The sequence below is a fragment of the Scardinius erythrophthalmus genome (assembly GCF_964197995.2).
Source record: "Scardinius erythrophthalmus genome assembly, chromosome: 16".
Classification (NCBI taxonomy): Eukaryota; Metazoa; Chordata; class Actinopteri; order Cypriniformes; family Leuciscidae; genus Scardinius; species Scardinius erythrophthalmus.
Window position 1 is genome coordinate 16,839,111 of NC_138236.1, and position 24,440 is coordinate 16,863,550.

Sequence of the window (24,440 nt, forward strand, 5' to 3'; positions counted from 1 at the left end):
GACAGTGAAATAATCAGTGTGATTTATTTGTACTAGTACCCACACATGCCAACAGGCAGTAGTTAAGCAGAAGCACAACTCACTCATGTTACCAATCTGTTACCATCATATTTGTCATTTTTAACATAGCTAGAAATGAGAAATCAAGAATTTGGCTGTTTGGAGAAAGTATTATTTTATTTTGATATTTTTTAATAACTTAAAATAAAGTAAATTTAACAATATTTCTTGAGGGATTGAGTGACTGACTCATTATGTTTGTATTTACATTTCCACACCTAAAAAAGTGATCGAGCTACATTAAATAGATTTATTTTATTTTTTTTACAGTGTGGTCATATCAAAATATTAACACTGGAGCTCCACTCCCTTATGAGAATCAAGTTGTATACAAGAAAATAAAAAGTTTACATTTCATTTTGTTGCTCCTAAACTACTTCTCAAAGGCAAACCTGAAATGTGTATTTAATGCCCTCTAGTGGGCAATGTGATCATCAAAGCTTGATCTCTCGTCAATGTACTTCCGGAAATATCTTCCTTGTTTTTATATTACAAGAGAGAAAGGAGGTTATTGTATAAAACTGCCGTTTCATATGAAACGTACATTAGGGATAGCAGTACAATTTTTCACAAAATATAAATTAGAAACCTTTAACTTTGCATGACATTAAAGCACATGTTCAGAATAGAATAGCCTACTAACTACATCATACACTGTCTAAAAATAGTATCTGATGCAGTACAATATATAAGGGCACGTTTTAAACCGTAATATAGTTGCATGACCTCATTATGCTTTCAGGTTAAGTGTCTCTAATTATATCGGAAATAAAAAGTTATTTTGATCCAATTGTAATTTCTTTTTTTATAAAATTTTTCATGTAAAATGTATTCAAAATTATATGTAAAAAAGTATTTTGGGCTGGTTAATTAAATAATGATTTAAAAAAGATGTTAAAAATTACAGCTGATATTCAAGTTCACAAGTCACATTTAAATGCATTGAATTGTGGGATATAGTGACCCACGCACTGTGCTCTGCTGTACACTGAGTAGAAGGTCATCCAGGTATTTTGCATATTGTACACAGTATGCATACTATAGAAATAGTATATGTAGTATAGTAGTATACTATTCAGAACATAGCCAAATACAGTAGGCCTATACACAGCTTTAAGCGAAGCCTGCGGCATTTAAATCAACTCTGCCCTTCAGGAAACCATTGACAGATTATAAAACATTGAGAAAAACAAGTGATACGAATTATTAAAAGTTAACCAGTCATTGTTGTCAGTTTATACAGCGCCAATGCCATGCTATGAACAGAACAAGCAAACAAATGTTTCTGTTACCGTTTTAAAAACTGCTGTGTGGTATTAGCAAAATGCTAAAATAGCTCTTATAACATGGAGGTTTGTTTAGGTCCATATACTGTGTAACAGTGAAATAAATTAGTGCATTGGGTTAAGGGCTCCTTTTTCTGTGTAGTATTTGTTGTCTGTAAGCAGAAGTGTTGTGCGTGTTGTCTCAGAGTTCTGTCATTAACAGAGCCCTCAGCAGTTTCTCTCTCTCCATCCGCAGATCTTCAGAGCTTCATGCATACAAAGACAGACGGATAAACAGAAAGAAGGATGGGAACAATCAGTGAAAAAAAAACATTAATACCCACATCAACAGATGGAAGGAAAAATGGAGAAAGATATGAATAATCACTGAGAGACAGCAAATATATAGTAGGAAAATATACATCTTAGTGGAATTATTCAAGATTTTGGAAAGAGCCTGAATGTTGTGTTTATGTTACCTTTCTGTATGTGTCGTGTATGGTAGCAGGTGAGGTACTGGACTTGGAAAGAACAGTGGGGAGTTGTCACACTCCAAATGTGGAGTCTCCTTCTGCTATAGAGAAAAAAAACAACAATATCTTTGTATTGTCAAATACAATATCTCCAGGGGTTAAATTGGGATTTAGATTGTAATAGAACCACTGATCTATATAGAATGACATTATCAGTGGATAGAACTCATTTGCACAAACGTTTAAGAAACCAAACAAAAACTTTTACTGCATATCACTGGATGTATATCAGAAACAGTGGTTGCAATTTATTTTGTGACTAATAAAATCACATGGTGTGACTAAAACATGCAGTATCCATCTTTTTTTTCAACGCAAAGTAAGCTATTCCTGTGAATGTGCGAGACTTCCAATTCATTAACTGCTATTGGTGAGTAATTTGATTTAAGTAAGTTGATTTGGGGTAAGCGCTTCTGGGTTGCACGTCACACTACTGGAGGCTCACTATTGGCTGACGCTGGTCATGCGTGTGACGTACAACTCAGAAGCGCTACGTAGTTATACTATGTGAACTAACTCGAGGCCCAGAGAGAATGAAATGAATAGTGGAATAAAGTCTCGTCGCTTTATAAACTTAAGATTGAGCCACTGTAGTCACTTTGACTACTTTGATGATGTCTGTATTACCTTTTCTGGACATGGACAGTATACCGTACATACATTTTCAATGGAGGGACAGAAAGCTCTCGGACTAAATCTAAAATATCTTAAACTGTGTTCCGAAGATGAACGGAGGTCTTACGGGCTTGGAACGACATGAGGGTGAGTCATTAATGACATAATTTTCATTTTTGGGTGAACTAACCCTTTAAGGCTTTCTGACCCCCAAGACTCAAGTAATCTCCGCAATTCTCCATCTGTGATCCTTGGAGAGTCTTTGGCCACTCAAACCTCCTCATTGTTCATTAAGACAATATAGACACACGTCCTCTTCCTGGCAGATTCGTAACATCTTTAGTTGATTGGAACTTCTTAATTATTGCCCTGATGGTCAAAATGGGGATTTTCAATTCTATAGCTATTTTCTTACAGCCACTTTTTATTTTGTGATGTTCAACAATCTTTTGACGCACATCAGAACTATATTCTTTGGTTTTACTCATTGTGATGGATGACTAAGGGAATTTGGCCTTTGTGTTTCCTCATATTTAAACTCCCGTGAAACAAGTCATAGCTAGACAATTTCATGTTCCTAGTCACCCTGGTGTGCAAAAAAAAAAAAAAAAAAGGTAAATATTAATGGGAATATACTTCAGAGATAATATTTTACTCGTAAAAAATTCTAGGGGTGCCAATAATTGTGGCCAACGTGTTTTGGAGAAAAACATTTATTTCATAATGTGATTCCCCTCCCCCTCCCCTCTTTTACTTCAATGAAAGGTTAGATTTTTGCCATTTTTTTGAATGAAAGATCAAAAGGATAAACAATGCAGATTTATTTTTTACAGACATTTTTGATCATATTTATCAGGGGTGCCATTAATTCTTACCACAACTGTATGTGCAATAGGTGATTCTCTACAGAAATTTTTTTTGTTATGCTGATTGAAAGTCTCCTCATATCCTCATATAAAGTGGTCTAAATGTATTTTTATAAATATATATCATCTGTGGAAGACGTTGGAGCATAAAATGTTGGTTCAATCATTGCATTTGTTCCAAATGAAATGATGTTTGCATACCACTGTGCAGCCTGTTCACTCAAACATCATATGTCATTACCACGATCACGTACGCTGTGCAGACAGAGTGAGATTGGCAGGCAAACAGTTGTTTACGTTCTTTATTGTAGTACTGATACTCACTGTACTGTAAAGTTTTCTCACAGGTGAATGACATATGATGTAATAATCCAATAATGTTGTCTCTGGTAATCTCGCTTCTGGTCTGTGCTTTGGTGGAGGCGTGGCTTTGGATGGTGATTTGCAAGGAGGGTGGGATCGTATGCTTTCAATGCTAGCAGGCTAAAGTTAGCATTTCCCAGATCACCTATTGCATCCTAACATCCTTGATGTGTCATTACAAGTGCACAGAAAATGTGAGTGATTCCTTCAGAGTGAACACGCGGTGAATCTGACTGCAGTAGATGTGAAAGATATGTATAAAAATTATGTTATTTAAGCCAGCGCAAATACCTGTGTTTACATCCTGTTTTCGGATGAAGTCCAAAGTAGTCGATTGCCGAGTTCACGCGCATAGGTTTAGTTACCTATGATCATGCGCGTGAACTCGGCAATCGATTACTTTGGACTTCAACCGAAAACAGGATGTAAACACAGGTATTTGCGCTGGCTTAAATAACATCATTTTTATACATATCTTTCACATCTACTGCAGTCAGATTCACTCGTGTTCACTCAGAAGGAATCACTCACATTTTCTGTGCACTTGTAATGAGACATCAAGGATCTTAAGAGGCTAAAAGCAGGTTTAGTACTTGCCCCATTGAAGTCAACAGGGTGCAAATTTTAAAAATAGAATAACTCGGTGTAGGCAACACCGATTTTTGTCGTTGTTCTCTGTATTGACAGCACTCCAAATGTACAAAAAAATGAGCTCAATGTTAAAATTGACCGGAGTTCTCCTTTAAGGTAACTGACTTTAATAGTTTTTTTTTTTTTTTTGCTGAATTCACTCGCTAAATAAAGACGGATTGTGTCGACTGAACTGGAACATACATTGATATATGTGCGACAATATGAAGTGACAATGTTTTCCCATTTTCCAGCATATTTCCTATATATTTCATAATTTAACAAAACACATACATGTAGCCTAATACATGTTATAATACAAACATGTACAACACTAATCGTGTGTGAAATTAGATATTTGTTTTAAGAATAGTAGGCCTACTGTCATTAACTTAAAGGGACAGTTCACAGTTCACCCAGTTATCTCTCTCTCTCTCACACACACACACACACACACACTCTGATCAGGAGAAAGAAAAAGTCTTACCGGTGGATATATGGGTGGCTGGACCTGTTTGTCCAAGGAGCTGTTTGATGAGGATTTTACCATACTGCACTGGGAGGAGATGGCTGCAAGTGCCTCAGGGAGGTCATCTTCATCACTATGGTTACTATAGGACAAATACAATATTTCAAGAGAGTCCTCATTGTTAAATCTAAAATGCCTCTAATGCCTAGTGACTCACAAGCTGAACTGCCTGACGAGGCGTTTGCGCCGGTCTACTCTTGGCTTCTCTATGTTCAGACTGCTTGATCCTGAATCCTGTGAGGAGCTTGGATACCTGAGATCAGAAGCCGAAGTCAGTGAACATAACACATAGAGACAAAGACGCTTGATGGTTTCTGGTGCTTGAAAATCATCTGAGACATTTACCAGCTTCCAGAGTTAGTACCTCACCTGTCAGTTTGGTCTCCACTTGAGGAGTTCCCTTTTGAGGTTCCACTATCACTTTGGGTGGCTCGCTACAGTAGAGAAAGTAGAGCACAGGCTATGCATCATCTCACTGCTACTGTCACATGCCCTCATTGTGTAACCTCAGTATTTGTGCTTTATAAACTGTTATAGGCACCCTGCGTATAGTTGTAGTTATCCATACTGACATTTATCAAAAATCCAGCTAAAAACAGCATTTAATTCATTGAAGTATGAGTTTCATTTTTATTTTTTAACTCATAATGTTTAATAAAAATGTCATAACTCGATTTTCATGTGGAAACAACTTTAGTGATGTATGATGGTCTAATAGTTTAGTTCGCTTTAAATCTGCCCCTTTCTTACAATCGTCCACAAGCTCGCATTCTGATCTGCCTCCATCCAATCAACAAACGATGGATAGAACCAAGTTCCCGCCTTACATTTTTCTTTTTCTACAATCTCATTTCCATAAAATTTTGGACATTTTGTAAAATGCGGTCAATTCAGGAATCTGTGATTTGTTAATTCTCTTGAACCTTTATTTAACTGACAAAAGATTTCCAGTGTTTTCACTGACCGACTTAATTGTATTTTCTACATATAAACAAATTTTGAGTTTGATGGCACATTCCAAAAAAGTTGAAACAGAGGCATATTTACCACTGCGTCACATCACCTTTCATTTTAATTACACTTTTTAATCATTTGGGAATTGAGAATACTAATTGTTGCAGTTTTGCAAGTGGAATTTTTGCCTAATCTCGCTTGATATGGTAGCTACTCAACAGTGCAAGGTTGTCTTTGTTCGATTCTCCTTATCATGAAGGGCCATACATTTTCAATAGGAGACAGATCTGGACAGCAGGCAGGCCAGTCAAGCACATCTTCTGGTGCTGAGTGTCTATGAAACCACTTTGTTGTAGCACATGCAGAAAGAGGTCTGGCATTGTCTTCATTTCCAAGAAAGATGTCTTTGTACAATCCCAATATATGCCTCCACGTCAATGGTACCTTCATACATATGCAAGTCAGGCTTACTGATGCACCCCCATACCATGACAGATGTTTGCTTTTGCACTTGTTGCAGATGAAATTACCTTTCATCTTTGGGACTGAGAACTCAATGACCATTTTCCCCCAAAATACACTGAAATGTGCTGAAGCGGCAGACTGTGTTAATAGTCCAGTCATTTTAAGCCAAAATGGGGGTCAACCTTGAACAAATTGCAACAGAAGCAAACTCAACTGATTTGTATCCTCAATATGTCCTGAGTAAGGACAAAAAAGCCCAGAAGAATCCTATTAGGGGAAAGTTTAGAAAAAGACCCAAATATAGCCTATTCATACGCCTATTCATTCTTTTTCTTACGTGATAGGGTAAACATTTTAACCTTTAGATATCACCATGAAAATTACTGAGTTGATTACTTGCATCAAGACAAACAAAAAATATATTACAAGTTTTTTTTAAACTGACAAACGGTGCACAATCTAATTCCGTATGTGCTAATTTGCATAAATACCACAACAGATCTAAACATTGGGTATAGCCAAGTGAAAATGTCTTGTTGAATCTTGGTGACACATAACAGTAAAATACTTAATGTTAAGGTCTGAATGGAACCCATTACGGCTACCAATGAGCATTAATACAGAGGCAGGAAGAAGTACTTTAAACCAGCCTTTATTAATGATTGTAGAGATGGGGTTTGGGGCTGGGTCCGTGAGACTGTTTCTGGGGATTCACTTTTTATTTTGCCTACCTTTTGTCTTCTGCATTCTCCTTACCATTGTCTCCTGTTCTTTCCTCAGAATCGTCCCCTAGAAACAGTCCCACGGACCCAGCCCCAAACCCAATCTCTTAAAAATGAATAAAGGCTGGTTTCTAAAGTACTTCTTCCTGCCTCTGTATTAATGCTCATGGGTAGCCTAAATGGGTTCTATTCAGACCTTAACATTAAGTATTTTACTGTTATGTGCCACCAAGATTCAACAAGACATTTTCACACAAAAAATACATTTTTTGTTTGTCCTGATGTAAGTAATCAACTCAATAATTTTCATGGTGATATCTAAAGGTTAAAATTTTTACCCTATTCACGTAAGAAAAAGAATGACTAGGCGTATGAATAGGCTATATTTGGGTCTTTTTCTAAACTTTCCCCTAATGGGATTCTTCGGGGCTTTTTTTTCCCTTATGGTGCGTTCACACCGGACGCTAATAGCGCGTATAGTGATTTCAATGTTAAGGACATATTGAGGATACAAAATCAGTTGAGTTTGCTTCTGTTGCAATTTGTTCAACCTTTTTCATAAAATGACTGGACTATAAAGGGTTATTTCACCCAGAAATGGAAATTCTGTCATCATTTACTCACCCTATTGTCGTTCCAAACCTGTAAGACTTTTAATTATCTTCGAAACAAAAATGACAATATTTTTACTAAAATCTGAGCGATTTCAGTCCCTTCATTGACAGCTACGCAACTACCAATTTGACGCTTCAAAAAGTTCATAAAGAGATCGTAACACTAATCCATATGAATGGAGTGGTTTAGTCTAAATTTTCTGAAGAGACATGATCGCTTTATATGCTGAACAGATTTAGGCTTTTATTCGCATATAAGCATTCATCAACGCACAAATCAGTTATGATATATGGAAGCTCATGTTTACTTGATGTGTGAGAACCAATGAGGTTTATTCTTGTGTCACTTTTATTTTGCCTCCAAACTTTTTTGGAGTCTGTTGCTTTTGTTTATATTTACAAAATACAATTAAGTTGGTCAGTGAAAAAACTGGAAATCTTTTCTTTGTACTTTTGTCAGTTAAATTAAAGGTAAAGTGGAGGATCTTTCCGAATTTTAGATAAGACCCGTCCTCTCCACTTATTGAAAAGTTTGATTGATTCACCAAAATGATTGACAATTAGGAGGACCAATAGTATAGGTGATCCACCCGGAAGTAAAAAAATCCTCCGCTATACCTTTAAGGTTCAAGAGATTGAACAAATCACAGATTCTTGATTTTATTGCATTTTACAAAGTAACATTATTTTCTGGAATAGGGGTTTTATTATCAGTTAGGCTTTGATACGTCACAATACAGAAGAAAAAGATAATTGCAACTTCCGTTTCATTGCAACTTTAAACTTGACCACCTTTAGCTTGAATTACCTGTTTTTTACAGGTACCTTATAAAGATATATAGATAAATCAATTGTCTCTCAGTACGAGCAGTTACTTTAGAGATGTTGCTCTTTAGCTGTTCCTGTAAAACCGCAGGGGAGGAAGGAAGACTTTTCTCTGAAAGTGGTTTTTCCTCTGCCTGTAGTTACAGAGAGAATGAAATACTTATTCATATGACATAAGACAGCGTTAAAAATGTTTCTGTGTTCCAAGAGGCAGAAATCTTCTTAACATACCATGTCTATGTTGATGTGAAGGGCTGGCCATGCTGCAGGTTCTGTTTCTAGCTGGTTCTGCAGAGCTCGATCCAACTCATCAGAGAGCCCAGGAGACATAACCCAAGCTTCTGATGTAAACAATCACATCAGCATACATGTTCAGAATTTTTTTGTTTTTGTTTTTTACAGGCCTTAAAGGGATAGTTCACCCAAAAAAGAAAACTCTGTCATTATTTACTCATCCTCAAGTTGTTCCAAGCCTGTATGAATTTCTTTCTTCTCCGAATACCCCATTGACTTCCATAGTATGGAAAAATAAAATAAAAAAATACTATGGAAGTCAATGGGGCCCATCAACTGTTTAGTTACAGTTACAGTTCTTCAAAATATCTTCTTTTATGTTCAGCAGAAAAAAAGAAATTCATACAGGTTTGGAACTTGAGGGGGAGTAAATGATGACAGAATTTTCATTATTGGGTGAACTATCACTGTCTCGCACAGCCACTTAAAATTCTATACTCAACTATAAAGATCACTTTTAATTACTTTACCATCCACACCAACGGACGAAAATATTCTGTTAAACGCGTAATCTGCCCCTTTAAATGCTCAAACTTGTTAAAGTCGGGTGGATTCTGATTGGCTGTCAACTGAACCGTTTTATTCGTATGGTGTGGAGTGGACATACTATTCCTATAAAATTGGGACAATTAGGCCTATTATAAATATGGTATGGTTATTGTTGTCAGTGTCAATCTGTGCAATAGTGGGATTTTTCATTGACCTCGTCTGCAGGTTAAATCGATTAGGCAACAGGTGGCATTAGTCACTGAATCATTTACTTAACAGACTCGTTCAAACACTGATTTATGTAAGAACGAATCACAGTTCGAATCAGTTGTGACCACGCGCAACCATTCTGCGTTGGGGGAGAAAAAACATCTAACGAAATGTCTATAATGTAAGTTACTCAATATAGCTTATTGTTTATTGAACTGTTGTGAACAACAGAACTCTTAGAAAGTTCAAGTACATTTGAACTCACTTGGTTTAGCTGTCGTGAGGCACAGCGCTTCCTGTTTTTCATATCCATGGCGATGGTCGTAGCGATGGATCTTTCCAGAATGAGGCGCTTCGTTCTCTTCCACACTAAACCTCCGGGTGTCTGCAGTGCTCAAAGGGAAACTATAAAACAACGCACAACAATGACGCAGAGTACAATGGTATATGACAGCTCCACATTATTTTTGGTCGTATGACGGAGAGAGTCAGAGAACAATAGGGGCCTTCAAGTTCATTCATATATATCCATACATCCACCCACACATGCAGCAGAATGGCATAGGCTATGTCATCTTTATTGATCTATACATTCACAACACAATTAACCAACCAGCTTATAACCAGTGCAAACCTGGTACTGGTACTTATTGATTTATTTTCAAGTAACATGTTATGAAGAACCACAGTAAAATGACATGCAGAAACATGCACACGCAGCTTTCTAATGTAATAACAGAGTGCTTATTAAAGTAATTTCAATGGATGGACACACAACAACAACGTGTTTATGCAAATGATGTTATTAAACAGAAAATGGAACAGTGCAAATGTTAATACAAAATTGAGAAGCAAATGTCAAGGGTTTACATAATCAATAAAATTGAGTCGATTAGCGTAAACAACACGTTTATTAAGGCAGGTCTCATTGCAGCAGACTGTAATCGTTAAAAGCCCCCCCATCCCTAGCTGATTGAATGGATTTCGATGGCCAAACACAAAGATTTCTAACTTAACACTTCAGCAAATACGTAATGATCATTAGCACATATAGAACAGATGTCACAAGTACTTTCGAGGTGATTTTAAATTAAGTAAATCAGGGTTTGTAAACAGGTAGGTGCTCGTCTTGGAATGATATATAAGCGATCTGCACTTAATAGTAAACTTTCAGACATAATATGCACAAATCTATGAGTTAAAATGCTAAAATATGCTATAATCTAGAAAAAGGGCAATCAGTCTGGCTTCTCGATGTTCTTGCATTCCTCTCTGTAATGTTAAAGATGTTTTGAGCAACCCTGCTATCGAATATTAAGCCACAACAGCAGCAGTTTCATATCCTGGCATTGTCTTTCAGGTAATTTGCTAGTTCTTGATTTTATCGTAAATCATGCAAAACTCTAAAAAGCTATTAACATGCAGATTGTCAGACGTCAAGGTCCGCATACGCTGAATATGTTTTTGCAATCTCAGGGTGCATTTGATCGGATGAGACCTGATGGATGATCACAAGCAATGAATGAGACTCCTGCAGGTGAGATGATGAAGAGGGATGACAGGCTGACTGTGGTTGGATGCGAGCGTTCAACAGTCTCTTTTACTAAGGTGAGCGGCTCATCCAAACACCCTTTCACATGCTCAGAGCGCAGTCATAACTTTGTCTCTGTGCACGATAGATACACTCCTGCCACTGCGCTCAATCAAACCGCTCTCACCAAACCCACCACTGCTCGCAGGGGGTATGTCCACATAGGAGGGTCTAAATCAGACACATATGCACATGCAGGTGAAACACAGATGATATCAGCCTACATTTTGTGACAGAAACTGAAAAACTGGCAGAGGTTTTTATCTTGGTAGATCAAATGTGTACCTGTGTGGTGGCGGAGCATATCCCATATCCATGGGCTGTACGTATAGTGGAGAGGTCAGACTAGGTGGATGTGATCTTTGCCAGGGTTCCTGTGCAATCGGAATGTTGTGCTTATACTGGAGGGAAACAGAAAAACTGATTCACATGAGTGAAGTCTCTTGCCAATTACTTAAGCATTAAGAACTCAGTCTGCTAAATCTCAATCAATGTAAAAACCAATATCATCATGCTGAATTATTTGCTCATAATCATTTTTTTGAATACGTTAGATACTCGAGATTAAAATTAGTCACAAGGCTCAGGGGTTTTCTACAGAATCCCTAAAGGGACATGATTTCTTTTTTCCAAACAATTATACTTTAATGATTTTGCGTTCTTTTACTAAAGTATCGCACTCCCCTGAGAAACTGCATTTGCTTGCTAGATTTGTGTCATGGAAATAATATAAGGTGGGAGGAAAAACTATACTGCTTTTGTGAGCGAACACAAAGTTTCTTGGGGGAAGGAAATACAGAAGCGCTGAAATATAATTTTCGTCCCATCTCATATTTTTTTCCCCATCACCATGTCCCCGTAGGGGCTCTGTAGCTTTCAAACTTTTTGCAAAGGACCTCCAAATATGATGTTCACTTTGCAAAGGACCCTAAAAACTTCCATAAAATACTATTGAACCTTTCACAATAAATACAAAGAATAGTGCTTTTCAACCCACTTTTCTTACGGTTACAAAAACTAGGACTGTATAAAGTAAAACAATCATGATTTCCAGCCTCTTTTAAAAACAGAATGAAACCGTAAATATATAATTTTACAAAAATACATTTCATTAATATGTTGAGTTAATGTTAAATTTGGCAGCCTTAAAACAATTCACATAATAAACAAATACCTTAGGATATCAGTCTAAAAGCCCCTGATGTAGCTAATAAATGCCCATTTGTATTTCTTCCTAAAATAATCATATAAAGTAAGAAGGATATTGAAAGAGTACCGGTTTTAAGCTTGACTCAGGGCTGGTCTGTGCACTACAGAACAGAGAGAGAATTTTTCAGGACATAATTACAACCAGTAGAAATAGAAAAACCTTTATTACACAACTGCAAAATATTTATTTTTTTAAAAAGCATTTTTATATCTGAGTGTTCATGATTGTGTTTGTGTGGCTTTACCTTAGATGGGGATGTTTTGCTGGAGTCATGGCTGTGGAAGACAAAAGCAGTCAAATATACATGACTTGTGATGTGGTATTTGCATTAAAGCACCATTCACAGGCTTTAGGGCAGATGCAGGGCAGACACAGAGATTAAGCATGTCAGAAATGCATTAGGTTGATTATTGACAGGCGAAGCTGCATTATGTCACACAGACCTACCCTTGGCCTTGACCATAGATTGGGCTCGTGATGGGTATCTTTTACTTGGTCTTCTCTCAAAAGTGCTCGCTCTCCTGACTTTACCACTATGTGTGGCCTGATATTCGGTCCTTCCACTGTAAGCACAAACAACAGCATACTTAAAAAAGGCAAAAGGATAAATATATTGCCAGAATTAGGTGTGCATGTGTGTAGGGATGTCTCGATCGAGGTTTTTTTTTTGTGCCCCCGATGCGATCAGAGTCATTTAATATTGAGTATCTGCCAATACTGAGTCTTGTATTTTCCGAGTTATTGGTGCACACTTTAAGTACATTAAAGTTATTAAAATCAATCCAAGCTCAAATGTAAAAAAAAAAGTGCATATAGCAATTAGTATTGTAATTATATTGGTAGATGTAAACATCTGTTACAATGTTAGACATTGTAAACTAGACTGTGTGGTCACAATTATGAATGCTTCTTGTATTTTATATGCACAATAAGCAGAATAATTGCAAAAAGGTTAGAAAGCACCCGCTATCACACGCACATTTGAGCTTTTTTTCCTTTTAGGAAAATAGTTGGATTAGACAGCTGATGTCAAATAAAGGGTCGTGCTTAGGATTACCAATACCGATCAGTTAAAAAAAAATGCTTAATCAGCCCCGATACAGATCTTAGGGATCGGCTCGAGACATCCCTACATGTGTGTGCATGTACCTGAATCTGAACCGTGAGCCGAGGCGTGTGAAGTCACTGCGGTTGCTCGTGTTGTGGGTTGGCTGTCTGAGCCGGAAGAAGGCGTGGCTCTCGACTGCACACTTCCATAAGTGCTTACACTCGTGAGAACTCGACAGCTGAAACACAAACGTGTGCTCCTGCTCTCGGCCCTGCACACACAAAAGCACATTACATTATAGAACAGGGTTTTTTTATAATTATTATAAATTAATAATTTAATATTTTAAGATTATATTAAAAAAACAAAAACTGTATTTAATTTTAATTTATTATTATTATATCATAATTATTTTTTAAAAAATGTGTGAAAAAAAGAAGAGTAACTACGAAGTTAGCATGAATAAAGTTGAAATTCTGCTAAATATTAAATTTGTCCTCTAAAATGTAGTTTACAAACATGTGATTCCACAGCAATATTGATTATTTTAATGGCAAATATATAAACATCATATCCACCAAGATATAGAGGAATTTTTACATGTATAATTTTGGTATCCTACAGTGTGAGGCAGATAAGTGAGTGCAAGTTTTGTAAACTCACCTGTTCATCATCCTCTACCACTACTAATGTCAATCTGTTCTTCTTGAAGTCAAGACGGGTTATTTTAGGCCTAATTGGAAACATTTATGACCAGCATGTTGAGATGGAAAGCAATGATCCAGCCACTAGTCAAAACAACAGGAGTGTGTATTTGTGAATCTCACCAAAAAAAGAGGCCAATTTTGCTGGACCCCTCGAAAACAAGGATTCCGGTCGGTGTGAGTCCCAGAGCATATTCTCCTCCATCCCGTCCCTGCACAAAGTCAGTATACAGCACTTTTACACCGTGTTAATTTCAAAAGTATGTTATATAAACCACTGATCAAAAGTTTGGGGTCAGTAAGATTTTTTTTATTATTTTTGAAACAAGCCTCTTATGCTCACCAAGACAGTGAATACAGTAATATTTGTGATATAATATTAAAATTTAAAATAACTTTTCTATTTTATTATATTTTAAAATGTAATTTATTCTTGTGATGGCAAAGTTAAGTTTTCAGCATCATTACTCCAGTTTTCAATGTCCCATGATCCTTCAGAAATCATTCTAATATGCTTATGAATTTCTGAAGGATCAAAAAGAACAGCATTTATTTGTAATAGAAATCTTTTGTAACATTATTAATATATTTACTGACAACTTTTTTTTTATCAATTTAATACATCCTTGTTGGGTAGAAGTCTTTTTTTTTAAGCTTTTGAACTTTTTAAGCCGTTTTTGTCCTGATATCAGTTCATTTTAAGAGCATATGTGTGGATGAATGGGAGCATGATAGTACTTCTAGAACTGCTATTATAAAGATTAATTCCTCTGCTGTAGTGGCATATTATTGCTGTTGTGAAGGTATAATGCAGCTTTTAATTTGTTTTAATACTGATATAGAAAGATGCAATGGAGTTATTATTCAGTTAGAAGATTGTTTTTGTAAAATACATCATTATTATAGAGCTATTATAGATAACTCTGCTGTTGTGAAAGTATAAGAGGGTGAAGATAACAAAAAATGAAGCCAAGAATTTGAATATGCTCTTAGAACTGTAATCCTTGAAATCCGAGGACTGAAAGGATGTAAATTAACTAAAGTAAAGCCCTATTCGGACGGGACTAGTTTTTTATCACTCAACCTATTTAAGTAAACTTCATGATTTATTAATTGTATAGTTTTTTTTTTTCATCGGATACTATCCATATTGAAATTAAATGAAAGCAGGCTGAAGATTGATGTGCAAACGGTAGCTCAGGTAGGTCAAAAAACACACAAGGAAAAGCGTTAGAATAATACAACATCAGCAATCGCAGACATTCGCATTCGGATTGGATTAGCACTACCTGAGGTCATTTTTCCTTTTACTTTACTGCTTTACTGACATCGTCTGTAATGATTACTGAGATGGCACATTCGAACGGGACAAAAATCACTGAGAAACTCTGGTAATAGTTACTTTACCTCTCCATGTAAAACTAATCCTGTCCGAATAGGGCTTAAGTTATCTCACCTTCACAAAGTGCATGTCCACTCCATACATCTCCAGCCACTTGCACTTATTCAGGAAATTTAGCTCGGCTTGAGAAGGACTTGTTCCCCTGTAGAGAGATGTAACATTCAAACTCATGAGCCATAATGAACACCATAACTCATCATTGTCCAATACCCCATCAATTTATGGCTAGACTACAGCAACTCCCTCTTGCACAGCCTGACAGCATCTGCCATATGTCCCATCAAGCACATCCAAACGTTCTGTTGCACTTGTTTTTAACCTGCGGAAATCCTCTCACATTAAACTTCTGCTCTGCTCAAATCTCTACACTGGCTGACATTATCTGTAAGAATTCAATTCAAGCCATTGTTTCGGTCTTATATTTACGCTCTGGCCACCCGGCTATTTTCAACCCCCAAGTCTGTAAACTCTAGAAATATCTAATTTCCAAGAACAGCAAACAATCCAGGCACATTTAAACAAATGCAACAACTCTTCCTTAGGGACTGATCAGCAGTTAAGCACATACTTGTACTTGATTGATGATTGATCTTAAAACAGGGTCAAATGCAGAGCTGGGGATTTAATTAAAACCGCAGGGAGACAGTGTTTGAAGTCTGTGTGAAATGCATGTAAACATTTCAAGTGTGATTATCACGAGCAAATACAACTGACACTTCAATCTGTTTTAAGGACTTAATTCAAAACAAATTCAATCTTACACCGTGTTCTAACCAGGTGTGACGTGACAAAGCGTCAAGCGATAAATCTGTTAACCAGACCGGTAACCTCTGTTTGTTGTTTGCTAAACATCAAATGTGTTCTGATTGGCTATTGGCTTGGTCAACTTACATAGTACTTTCACTTTCAGTCTTTTAACCTGTATGTTAGGACATAGTGTTAGCTGTAGTATGGTGGGGATATACGAAATAGTCATTCATACTCATTACCTGCATTCAGCCCATTTGCGGTAGATGTCTGCTTCCATAATCTCCGTCTGTTTGGGTGAAAAGCGAAACTCTGATACCAACACAATAGAGTGTTCTAATGGATCACAATCCCCAAGTTCACCTATTAACACAAAAAATAGAAAGAAATGGAAATGAAAAGGCAAAAATCTGCTGTAAATATGCAAATACATGAAAAAAAAAAAGTCCAAACTGGCCATTAAAAACACAGAACTCACTCTGTAAGCAATAAGCCCCGAGCTCCACGTACACATCATACGGACATTTTAACCTGCTCACAGAAGAAGGAGAGACTTAATGACCCTTAAAACAGCATGTAAATGTGTTTGCAGCATATAAAAGTGGCTTTCAAAACATGTAACTGACAGTTTTCAAACAATGATCAAAATCCACTTCCGTAAAATGTGAGATGACGAGTATTTATGTAAGAAAGTATGTGCACCCTGTGTGGGGAAAGTGTGTCGGATCGTATCTGTGCTCTTAAATTAGAAGCCGTGTGTTGGTTCTCATTGGAGTTTCTTTTATTAAAAAGGAGCAGAGCAGCACCCAGGAGACCAGACCCAGATTATACACACTGAAAAAGAGCTTTTATTGGACCCCGGTAGAAACCCTGCCTCACTGTATGTGCGCGTGTGACAGAGGGAGGGTCAGAGGCGTGACAGCGGGCAAAAAGGAGAATATGAAAGGCCCTCTCTTTTTCCACTGCGTGTGCATGTTTGTGTGTATCTCGCTGTGAGGTAAGCGTAATTTCTTACTTGCCGGACAGTATGTCTTGTCTAAGCTGCAGTACGAAGAGATACCTGCAAAAGAAGTGGTTATACAGTCATACATCTGTAAAAAGTCAAATATTTTTTAAATAGTTAGGCACATACATATTAGGGATGAACTGACATTAAAATACTGACATTACAAATACAAATGTTTTTTTATAATGTATTAGCAAATGTTGAGATTGACATTAACTAAGATTAATAAATGCTGTAGAAGTCTTTTTCATTGTTAGTTCACGTTAACAAAGGAACTTTATTGTCAAGTGTTACCAATTATTTTCATGTTATGATCGATATCCAATAAATGAGTGATATAAAAATTCTACGCTAATATTTCAATACAAATTACAAATAAAACCAAAAAATAAATAAATAAAAAATATACCCAAATCATTTTAAATGCTACAAGTGAATTATGCAGCATAAAATGATAAATGCAGTGTGAAAAATGTATATTTATTTTTAGATTTGCTAAAGATTACATTTATAATGTTAAATTATTAGTGTTTTTAAATATTAACTTTTAGCAGATGCAATTAAATGTACAAATAAAGGGAAATTACCATGCACAATTTAATATTGACAGATACAGATATATTTAAAAATCTCTAATATCAGCTGATAACTGATTTAGCATGCAACACTAATACATAAAAATATAAAATAAATAATTCACCCAAATTCAAAAATGTTATGTACTCTCTCTCAAGAGCGTTTCAAGTCTTCTGAAGCTATAAATTTGTGTAACTTTAAGTCACTTCAGAGGACTGGCGCACTAATCCTATTTGACCTTTTTATGATATTTTTATAGTGCCTTAGAAGACAGTTAGACACAAGGTAAAAGCATATATTCCTGCTGCCGTTTACCTGGTGAACTCTTCGTGAAGGTTATTGGGCTCCGACGAATAGAATTTAACCCTGAAAAACAATCTGTATGGAGGTCCATCTACGACAGAGAGATTTTATTAGTAAGAGTATGTGTACGCTGGAATGAAACAGACACAATGTCAATTTCAATAAAATTTGTACATAAACTTTAAAGGGAACAAAAAAAAGACAAGAAGCTCTCCCTGAAGGTTATGGAAGATTGTTGTCATAGAGACAGGCATAAGTCAGCTAATGTTGATTCAGTGTGACTCAACGGCTTTTAAAAGTGTTGTAAAGCATATACAATTCTGAAGGGTAGTACTATTGCGGTTATGCTATAATAAAGAGAAGACACTACAGGGACTCAATCAATGGCTTCTTTTCACCGTCAACATAGTCTTTTTTGAATTGCACACAGGTTGCATGGCCGGAAAGCTTTTAAATCTGTGTTGAAATCAGATTATACTGATACTGTTTCCATCTCCCACTTTCTCCATCCAACAACTTTCTCTTTGGTGATCTGCGTGGGGTGTGTCTTGCACAGCATACACTGGGATTGGCTCTAATCAGGCCCATTGTATACACTCATAGACATGTGTCACTACTAGTCACTACGGCAACAGTAGATTATGAACCCAAGGTCATCAGCCATCTGCGACCAGCCAACTAAACAACTCCACAAGAACTAATTGTGTGTGTGTGAGAGATGTCTTATGACTACTCACATCTAATCTGCTTCTTTATAGGTTTGGCTGCATCCAGCCAGTGCTGAAAACATAAGGAAATGTGAAAAACAGCATGGGAGGATTGGGGGTGACAGTGGGAGGGAGGGAGGGGGAGGGAGGAGGAGGGAGGGGGAACAAGACAAAGAGTTTGTTATTACTCTGAGTGCTGAGGAAAAGAAAATCCTGTTGTTCTGATTGATGTTGAATAGCTGTTTCACACTGACACACTCCATTTCTCATTTCTGGTCTAAGAGCTGCAGCTTATAGAAAAACAGGTCACTGCCACACGCACGCATGCGAACGCTTATTGAGTGCCACTCACCGCAACCTGCTCTGGGTCCATGAACTGCAGACCAAAGTAATCAGCCTCCACCAGATCCAAATGATACATAATCTGATCAAACAGATCCTGTCCCTTGGAATGTTTCTGAAACACACATTTAACACACAGATAAATCACTAAGTGCGGAAAGCTTGGGGCTTCACACTGATCTTGTGACAGTTTAAGGGGACACCTGTGGAGCATGTCGCCGGCAGGAAGTTGCTCCAGTGCGCCCGCAGGGCTCGATGGCCCTGAAATAGGCACAGCGACGTACATGCTGCATTGATTTTCATATACACTCATCACGGCTGAGCGATATAGCTTAAAATATCTTAGCATTCATCTCAATGTTAGTCTTGATTTTTGTTTTACCAGAAGAACCACAATTTTGTTTTTAATTAAACAAGTTACATACAATAAAAATCTAGTTAAGAATAAAAAGATAAAATAAATTCAATTTTCAATTTTTAATTTTAAATGAACACAAAGACGAATATATAGTAAATTTCATTTTAATTTTCCATAACAAAAACAGATATCTACACAACTGTTCAAAATCTTGGGGTCAGTAAGTGACCATAACCATCAATGTCTGTTTCTTTTTATTAAAGAATTCTGAATTTTTTTTAAATATAAAGCAGCAGTTTTCTACATTGATGATGGCAAGAAATGTTGTTCTTAAGCATCAAATCAGTATGTGTAGAATATTACTGTTTTTACTGTATTTTTTTATCAAATAAATGCAGCATTGGCGAGCATAAGACTTCTTAAAAAAAAAAAAAAAAAAAAAACATAAAAAAATCTTACCGACCCCACTTTTGAATGGAAGTGTCTTTACTATATCTTTACTAAAATGCTTTAATATATATAAAAAAATGTAACACGGGGACATCCATGAGAATTTCAGAGTGATGATGGAAAGTAAATAGATGAATAAAAGTCTGAATACTCATACTCACAAGACAAGAAAATATATATTTTTTAGCCAAATAAAAGTGCATCGAATTGTCGCAATATTCATATTTAAAGTCGCAGTGAACTGGAAGTTGCAACCGACTTTACTTCAGTGTTGTGACGTATTTCCAAGTGAAATTGAATATTGAATAGAGGCCGGGGTTTTACTTTAGCTCACCTCCTCTCCATCCCTCGCTCATAGCAGAAAGAACGCCATTCCAGAGCGGAAGAAAATTTTCAGATTTTGTTTACGTGGAGCTATTTTGATTCAATTAAGATTACCAAAACAGAATTTTTTTTTTCTTCTGTGTATTAACTTTCACAGATTAATTGTTCACCACAAGACTAGTAATAAGTAAATAAGTGAATAAGGTCAATTTTGATTTCATGCCGACTTTAATTTTAAATCGCCAGCAAAATCATGGCAAATATATTGTGAAAATTCCAAATCCAAACCTTTCTCCCAAACCTAGTCTCATTACAAAGTAATTTGACAGATGATGACAAACACTTTGAAAAGCCAAAGAGAGATAAAAAAAAAAATGGAAAAGGAAAACTCCACAAAGAAGAGATTATCTCCAAAATAGCTCATGATGGTCCGTTTATTTTCAAGGCCAGCATCCACTGAGATCAAAAACTTTCCAACGAATGCAGATAATTTGGAATTTAACTATTGATTTGTTCCATTTAACGGAGCATGATTGATTTCTTTTGTTGGTTCGGGGATGTTGTGAGGCGAAGGATTGAGCACATGATCAGAATAGGTCATGGAAATGGCAGGAGCTTCCCGTTAGCATGAGAATGAGAAGTATTCCCTGAGTGGAACTCATCTTGGAATCCTGAATCAGCATCTCTACAGGGTATAAGAAATTAGTCAATAATGACATTACTTGGAAATGGAACATTGTTTTGGATTTTGCCAAAGACAAATTTTAGAGAAGCTAATATAAGATGTGGCCCCCAATTTTCTAAGCCATTTTTGCAATTACCATTTAAATGTTTGTGGTCAGTCAGATAATTTTTTTTTAAAGAAATTAATACTTGTTCTGCAAAGATGCACTAAATTGATCAAAAGTGACAGTAAAACGTTTATAATAATGTGACAAAAGATTTATATTTTCAATAATAAATGCTGTTCTTCTGAACTTAATCAAACAATCCTGAAAAAAGTATCATGGTTTTCACAAAAATACTGAGCAACAGCACAACTCTTTTCACTCGTAATACATATTTCTGGAGCACCAAATCAGAATATTAGAACAATTTTTGAAGGATCATCTGACAAACTGGACTGTGTGGCATTGCCACTTCTTTTAGTTTGATATTTTCTTATGTAATGCAGTGACATTGCTAAAAGTGTGACTTGAGTGTCCAAATACGTTTTGGAGCCACTGTATAAGCTTGATATGCTGAATAAACTCACTGAATAGTATACCACAATGACCTGAAGGATTAGAGACATTGACATTATTGTTTTTCAATTGAAAGTGCTGGTCTATTGTGATAACATTTAGTCTTGATAAAGGCTCGAAACCTTGATATTTAGACAAGCTCCACAAGGCACACAGACAAAATCTAAGACAGAGGAAAATACACACACATACTGTATGTAAGGTGCACACAAACCAAGGCCAGAGCAAAAATAGCTAGAAGTGTCAGAGGAGAGTGGCTGGATTTGGGACACACCCTGAGGGGGGCAGGGGTGGCTATTATTCTCTTTGATACTTGCTGCTGTTCAAGTTGACCTACAACCCTTAACATACATAAATCGACATGCATTTTAGAGCTGTTCTCTGTTCTCAATACACACAAAGTAGTACAAACTAGTCCTGCATCAAATTAAAATTATTCACTTTTCAAACTAAACAGATTATCAGGTTTGATGTTTGGGTTTCAGATGACACTTCAGATGGTCAAATCAAAAGGAATTTATGATTTGTTAAAGCTAAAGCTGACACACAAAAGGTATTTTATAAATTCTTTGACATGTTCAGACTTGTATGGCTTAACATTGCCTGACTATGACAGCCATGTTCATAAACCAGCGATCAGCAACACTGTCATTGAAATATAAAACGATAATATGATGTGAACTGTGAACTTCAGTACTGAGAATTGAGAAGAAGGAAATATTTTCAATTAAATCCAATTATATAATAGTTCTAGTCCTCTAATTTGTTTGGCCCCGTGATGTTCCAAGAGTGCTGTTATTCTTTATGACACACTTATGTATCATTTTCATTTGTCTATGTTCACGTGTTCTAGACTAGAGCATTTGAGTGGAGTGGAAGCAGATTTTGCCTGAAGAACGGGTTTTTGACAGTAGACGTACGCTTGCAACGCACTGGTAAGGTGCTCTATTGTGTTAGTCTGGTGGTAATAAATCTCAAGGGGAATATGGGGAATATTTCTCTTTAAACCAGATGTGTTATGGTCACATGACAATGACAACATGATGGATGTTAGTAGGTTCTGATTACATTCAACACACATTTACCATTAATGTCCGGCTTAGTTAGCTTACATAATGGCATAGCATACAGATGCCCTACATAACAATCTTTAATGTAGTTCCATAAGTGTTAAAAGTCCATATATTTTAAAAGAACGATTTAATAGTGTTCAATTATTCTATACATATTTGTATTATTGTTTATAAACAGTTAATTAGTGAAAAAATTACATTATACACATTGTTTTATTATGCACTATATAGAAAGCAAGTATATTACAAATCGATGTCGTTTGTATTAGTATAACTAGCCTACTTGACGGAGATCCTCACGACACCGCTTCCTGTATTGCTTGGTGGCAGGTAAAGCCTAATGTTTTGGTTTCTTTTTGGAGTATTTTCACTGGCTGAGAAGAAATATACAAACAAACTGACACTTTCTCAGAGATACGCAAGTTAATGGATATTACTTGTTTTTTGAGCCGTACTGTAGTACTGTCGTGCTGATAACGATCGTTAAAAAAAACTACTGTACAAACTCAAATTCACAACAAAATTACACTCAAAGTAGGAGGTACAGTGTTAAAAAATGAATATTCAATGGTGAATTGACAAGACACAGTTACAAACAGATAAACTGTCAGTCAATAATAGACCCATTTCACGGCGCGACTTGCAAAAGAGGGACCAAAGGTTAAGCGCCTAGCACTAACTGGTTCGTCGACCTCAGTGAACAAATGGGGAAATAATTTCTGGAAAACACTTTGACAGAGGAGGAGAGAAAGAAAATCAGCTGGGGAATTCCGTGTGTGGTTTTTTTCTCTCTCTTGTTTCATTTTCAGTGAAAGCTCCCAGTGCTCGAGGGAATCTGCAGGTTTGTGTGTGACAGGTTGAGCGGTCGCTATAGGTGGGAAGTAAACAGGAGGACGGGATCACGAGCACCATCTGTTTGCCTTTCAACTACCGGGACAGGACCCAACACCGGGGAAATCCGTCCGTCCGGCCACACACACACACACACACACACACACACACACACACACACACAACAGAACTTTGCCATTAAATACTACATTCAAAACAATCAAGGTGACTTTTCTCTCACGAAAAGCTAACGAAGTCCTCCACTCACTCACTCACCGGTAACTCCACACTGACATCCGATCCGTCCAGCAGCAGGACTCTGCATGTGATGGCGTCTTTGCTGTTGCCCGCAGCGGGGATGTGGACTACGGCTCCCCCGGTCACTACGGTCGGCGCGTGAATCACCTGCTGCTGGTGAGCCTGCAGCACTGCGTTTCCGCCTCTGCCGGTCCCGTCCAGCTCATCTGATGTCCGAAAGCGTCGCTTTGACCGACGGCTAAACGTCCTGCGCAGAAAGCCCATCATCTTACCCCCGCGATACAGCGCTTTAATCAACCAGGAAAAACGGCACCGATACCGGACTTATCAAGAGGAAGGCATCCAGCTGTTTCACAGGCTTTCCGCGACGAAGAAAGGCGGCGTCTACCGGACTGAGGCGTGCAATACAGAAGGGACAAGTCGGGATACGGCGACCTGTCACGAGCTCCGTTCCTCGTGGCGTACGGGCGAGAAAACACGAGCGCACCTGCCAAAAGCCACGGGAAGATACTCCGGTCCTTTCGTTCGTTTGATCTTTCTTTCAATAAAAAGTAATTGCGCTTAAATTAAACTTATCCTCACCGGAATCCAGGTTCTGCTGAACGATTTCGCGTTAGTTCCTTTCTGTTATTGATCGAAACTGATGTACCTCTCAGGTAAGTCAACCAGAGGAACTGGCCAGGCAACCTGTTCTGCGCAAGCGTTAAATCTCAGGGCAACACTCAAACTTTTTTTCCTCTTCGGTTCGGTGTGCGCGAGGCAGCGCTACCTGCTGGTAAGCCAACCCAGTGATCAGGGTGAGGTTACCTTCACGCGAGCCACCGTCACTGAA

At 37.1% G+C, this 24,440-nt stretch overlaps 2 protein-coding genes across 3 annotated transcripts in view; one reads left to right on the forward strand and one right to left on the reverse strand.

Moving 5' to 3' along the window:
* The window catches only part of esrp1 (epithelial splicing regulatory protein 1), a 14,984-nt gene extending 14,977 nt beyond the window's left edge, over nt 1-7 (forward strand). For both annotated transcript variants that reach the window (XM_081387954.1, XM_081387956.1), the window contains exon 15: nt 1-7. This exon is cut by the window's left edge and continues 1,144 nt beyond it. The gene's annotated coding sequence lies outside the window, so the exon portion shown is untranslated.
* Nucleotides 8-1,136: 1,129 nt separating this feature from the next.
* Nucleotides 1,137-24,276, reverse strand: epb41l4b (erythrocyte membrane protein band 4.1 like 4B). Its single transcript, XM_081388224.1, has 23 exons — nt 23,627-24,276; nt 19,081-19,185; nt 18,759-18,801; nt 18,034-18,112; nt 17,152-17,196; nt 16,615-16,667; nt 16,379-16,499; nt 15,444-15,531; nt 14,111-14,199; nt 13,947-14,016; nt 13,385-13,554; nt 12,683-12,798; nt 12,480-12,510; nt 12,302-12,335; nt 11,311-11,426; nt 9,700-9,839; nt 8,673-8,782; nt 8,492-8,575; nt 5,231-5,295; nt 5,019-5,114; nt 4,820-4,943; nt 1,805-1,899; nt 1,137-1,591 (listed from the first exon to the last, which is right to left on the reverse strand). Exons 1-23 carry the CDS (start codon nt 23,873-23,875, stop codon nt 1,528-1,530), a joined length of 2,187 nt encoding a protein of 728 aa, XP_081244350.1. The 5' UTR covers nt 23,876-24,276; the 3' UTR covers nt 1,137-1,527.
* Between the last annotated feature and the right edge of the window lie 164 nt (nt 24,277-24,440).

What these genes read in the sequence shown, in the direction of transcription:
- epb41l4b (XM_081388224.1), bottom strand. Translation starts at nt 23,875, where the DNA reads ATGATGGGCTTTCTGCGCAGGACGTTTAGCCGTCGGTCAAAGCGACGC. An exon ending in AAAATTGGCCTCTTTTTTTG is followed by an intron (nt 14,017 to 14,110) that starts GTGAGATTCACA and finishes GTTTCCAATTAG; the next exon opens with GCCTAAAATAACCCGTCTTG. An exon ending in CTCGTCAGGCAGTTCAGCTT is followed by an intron (nt 4,944 to 5,018) that starts GTGAGTCACTAG and finishes TTTGTCCTATAG; the next exon opens with TAACCATAGTGATGAAGATG.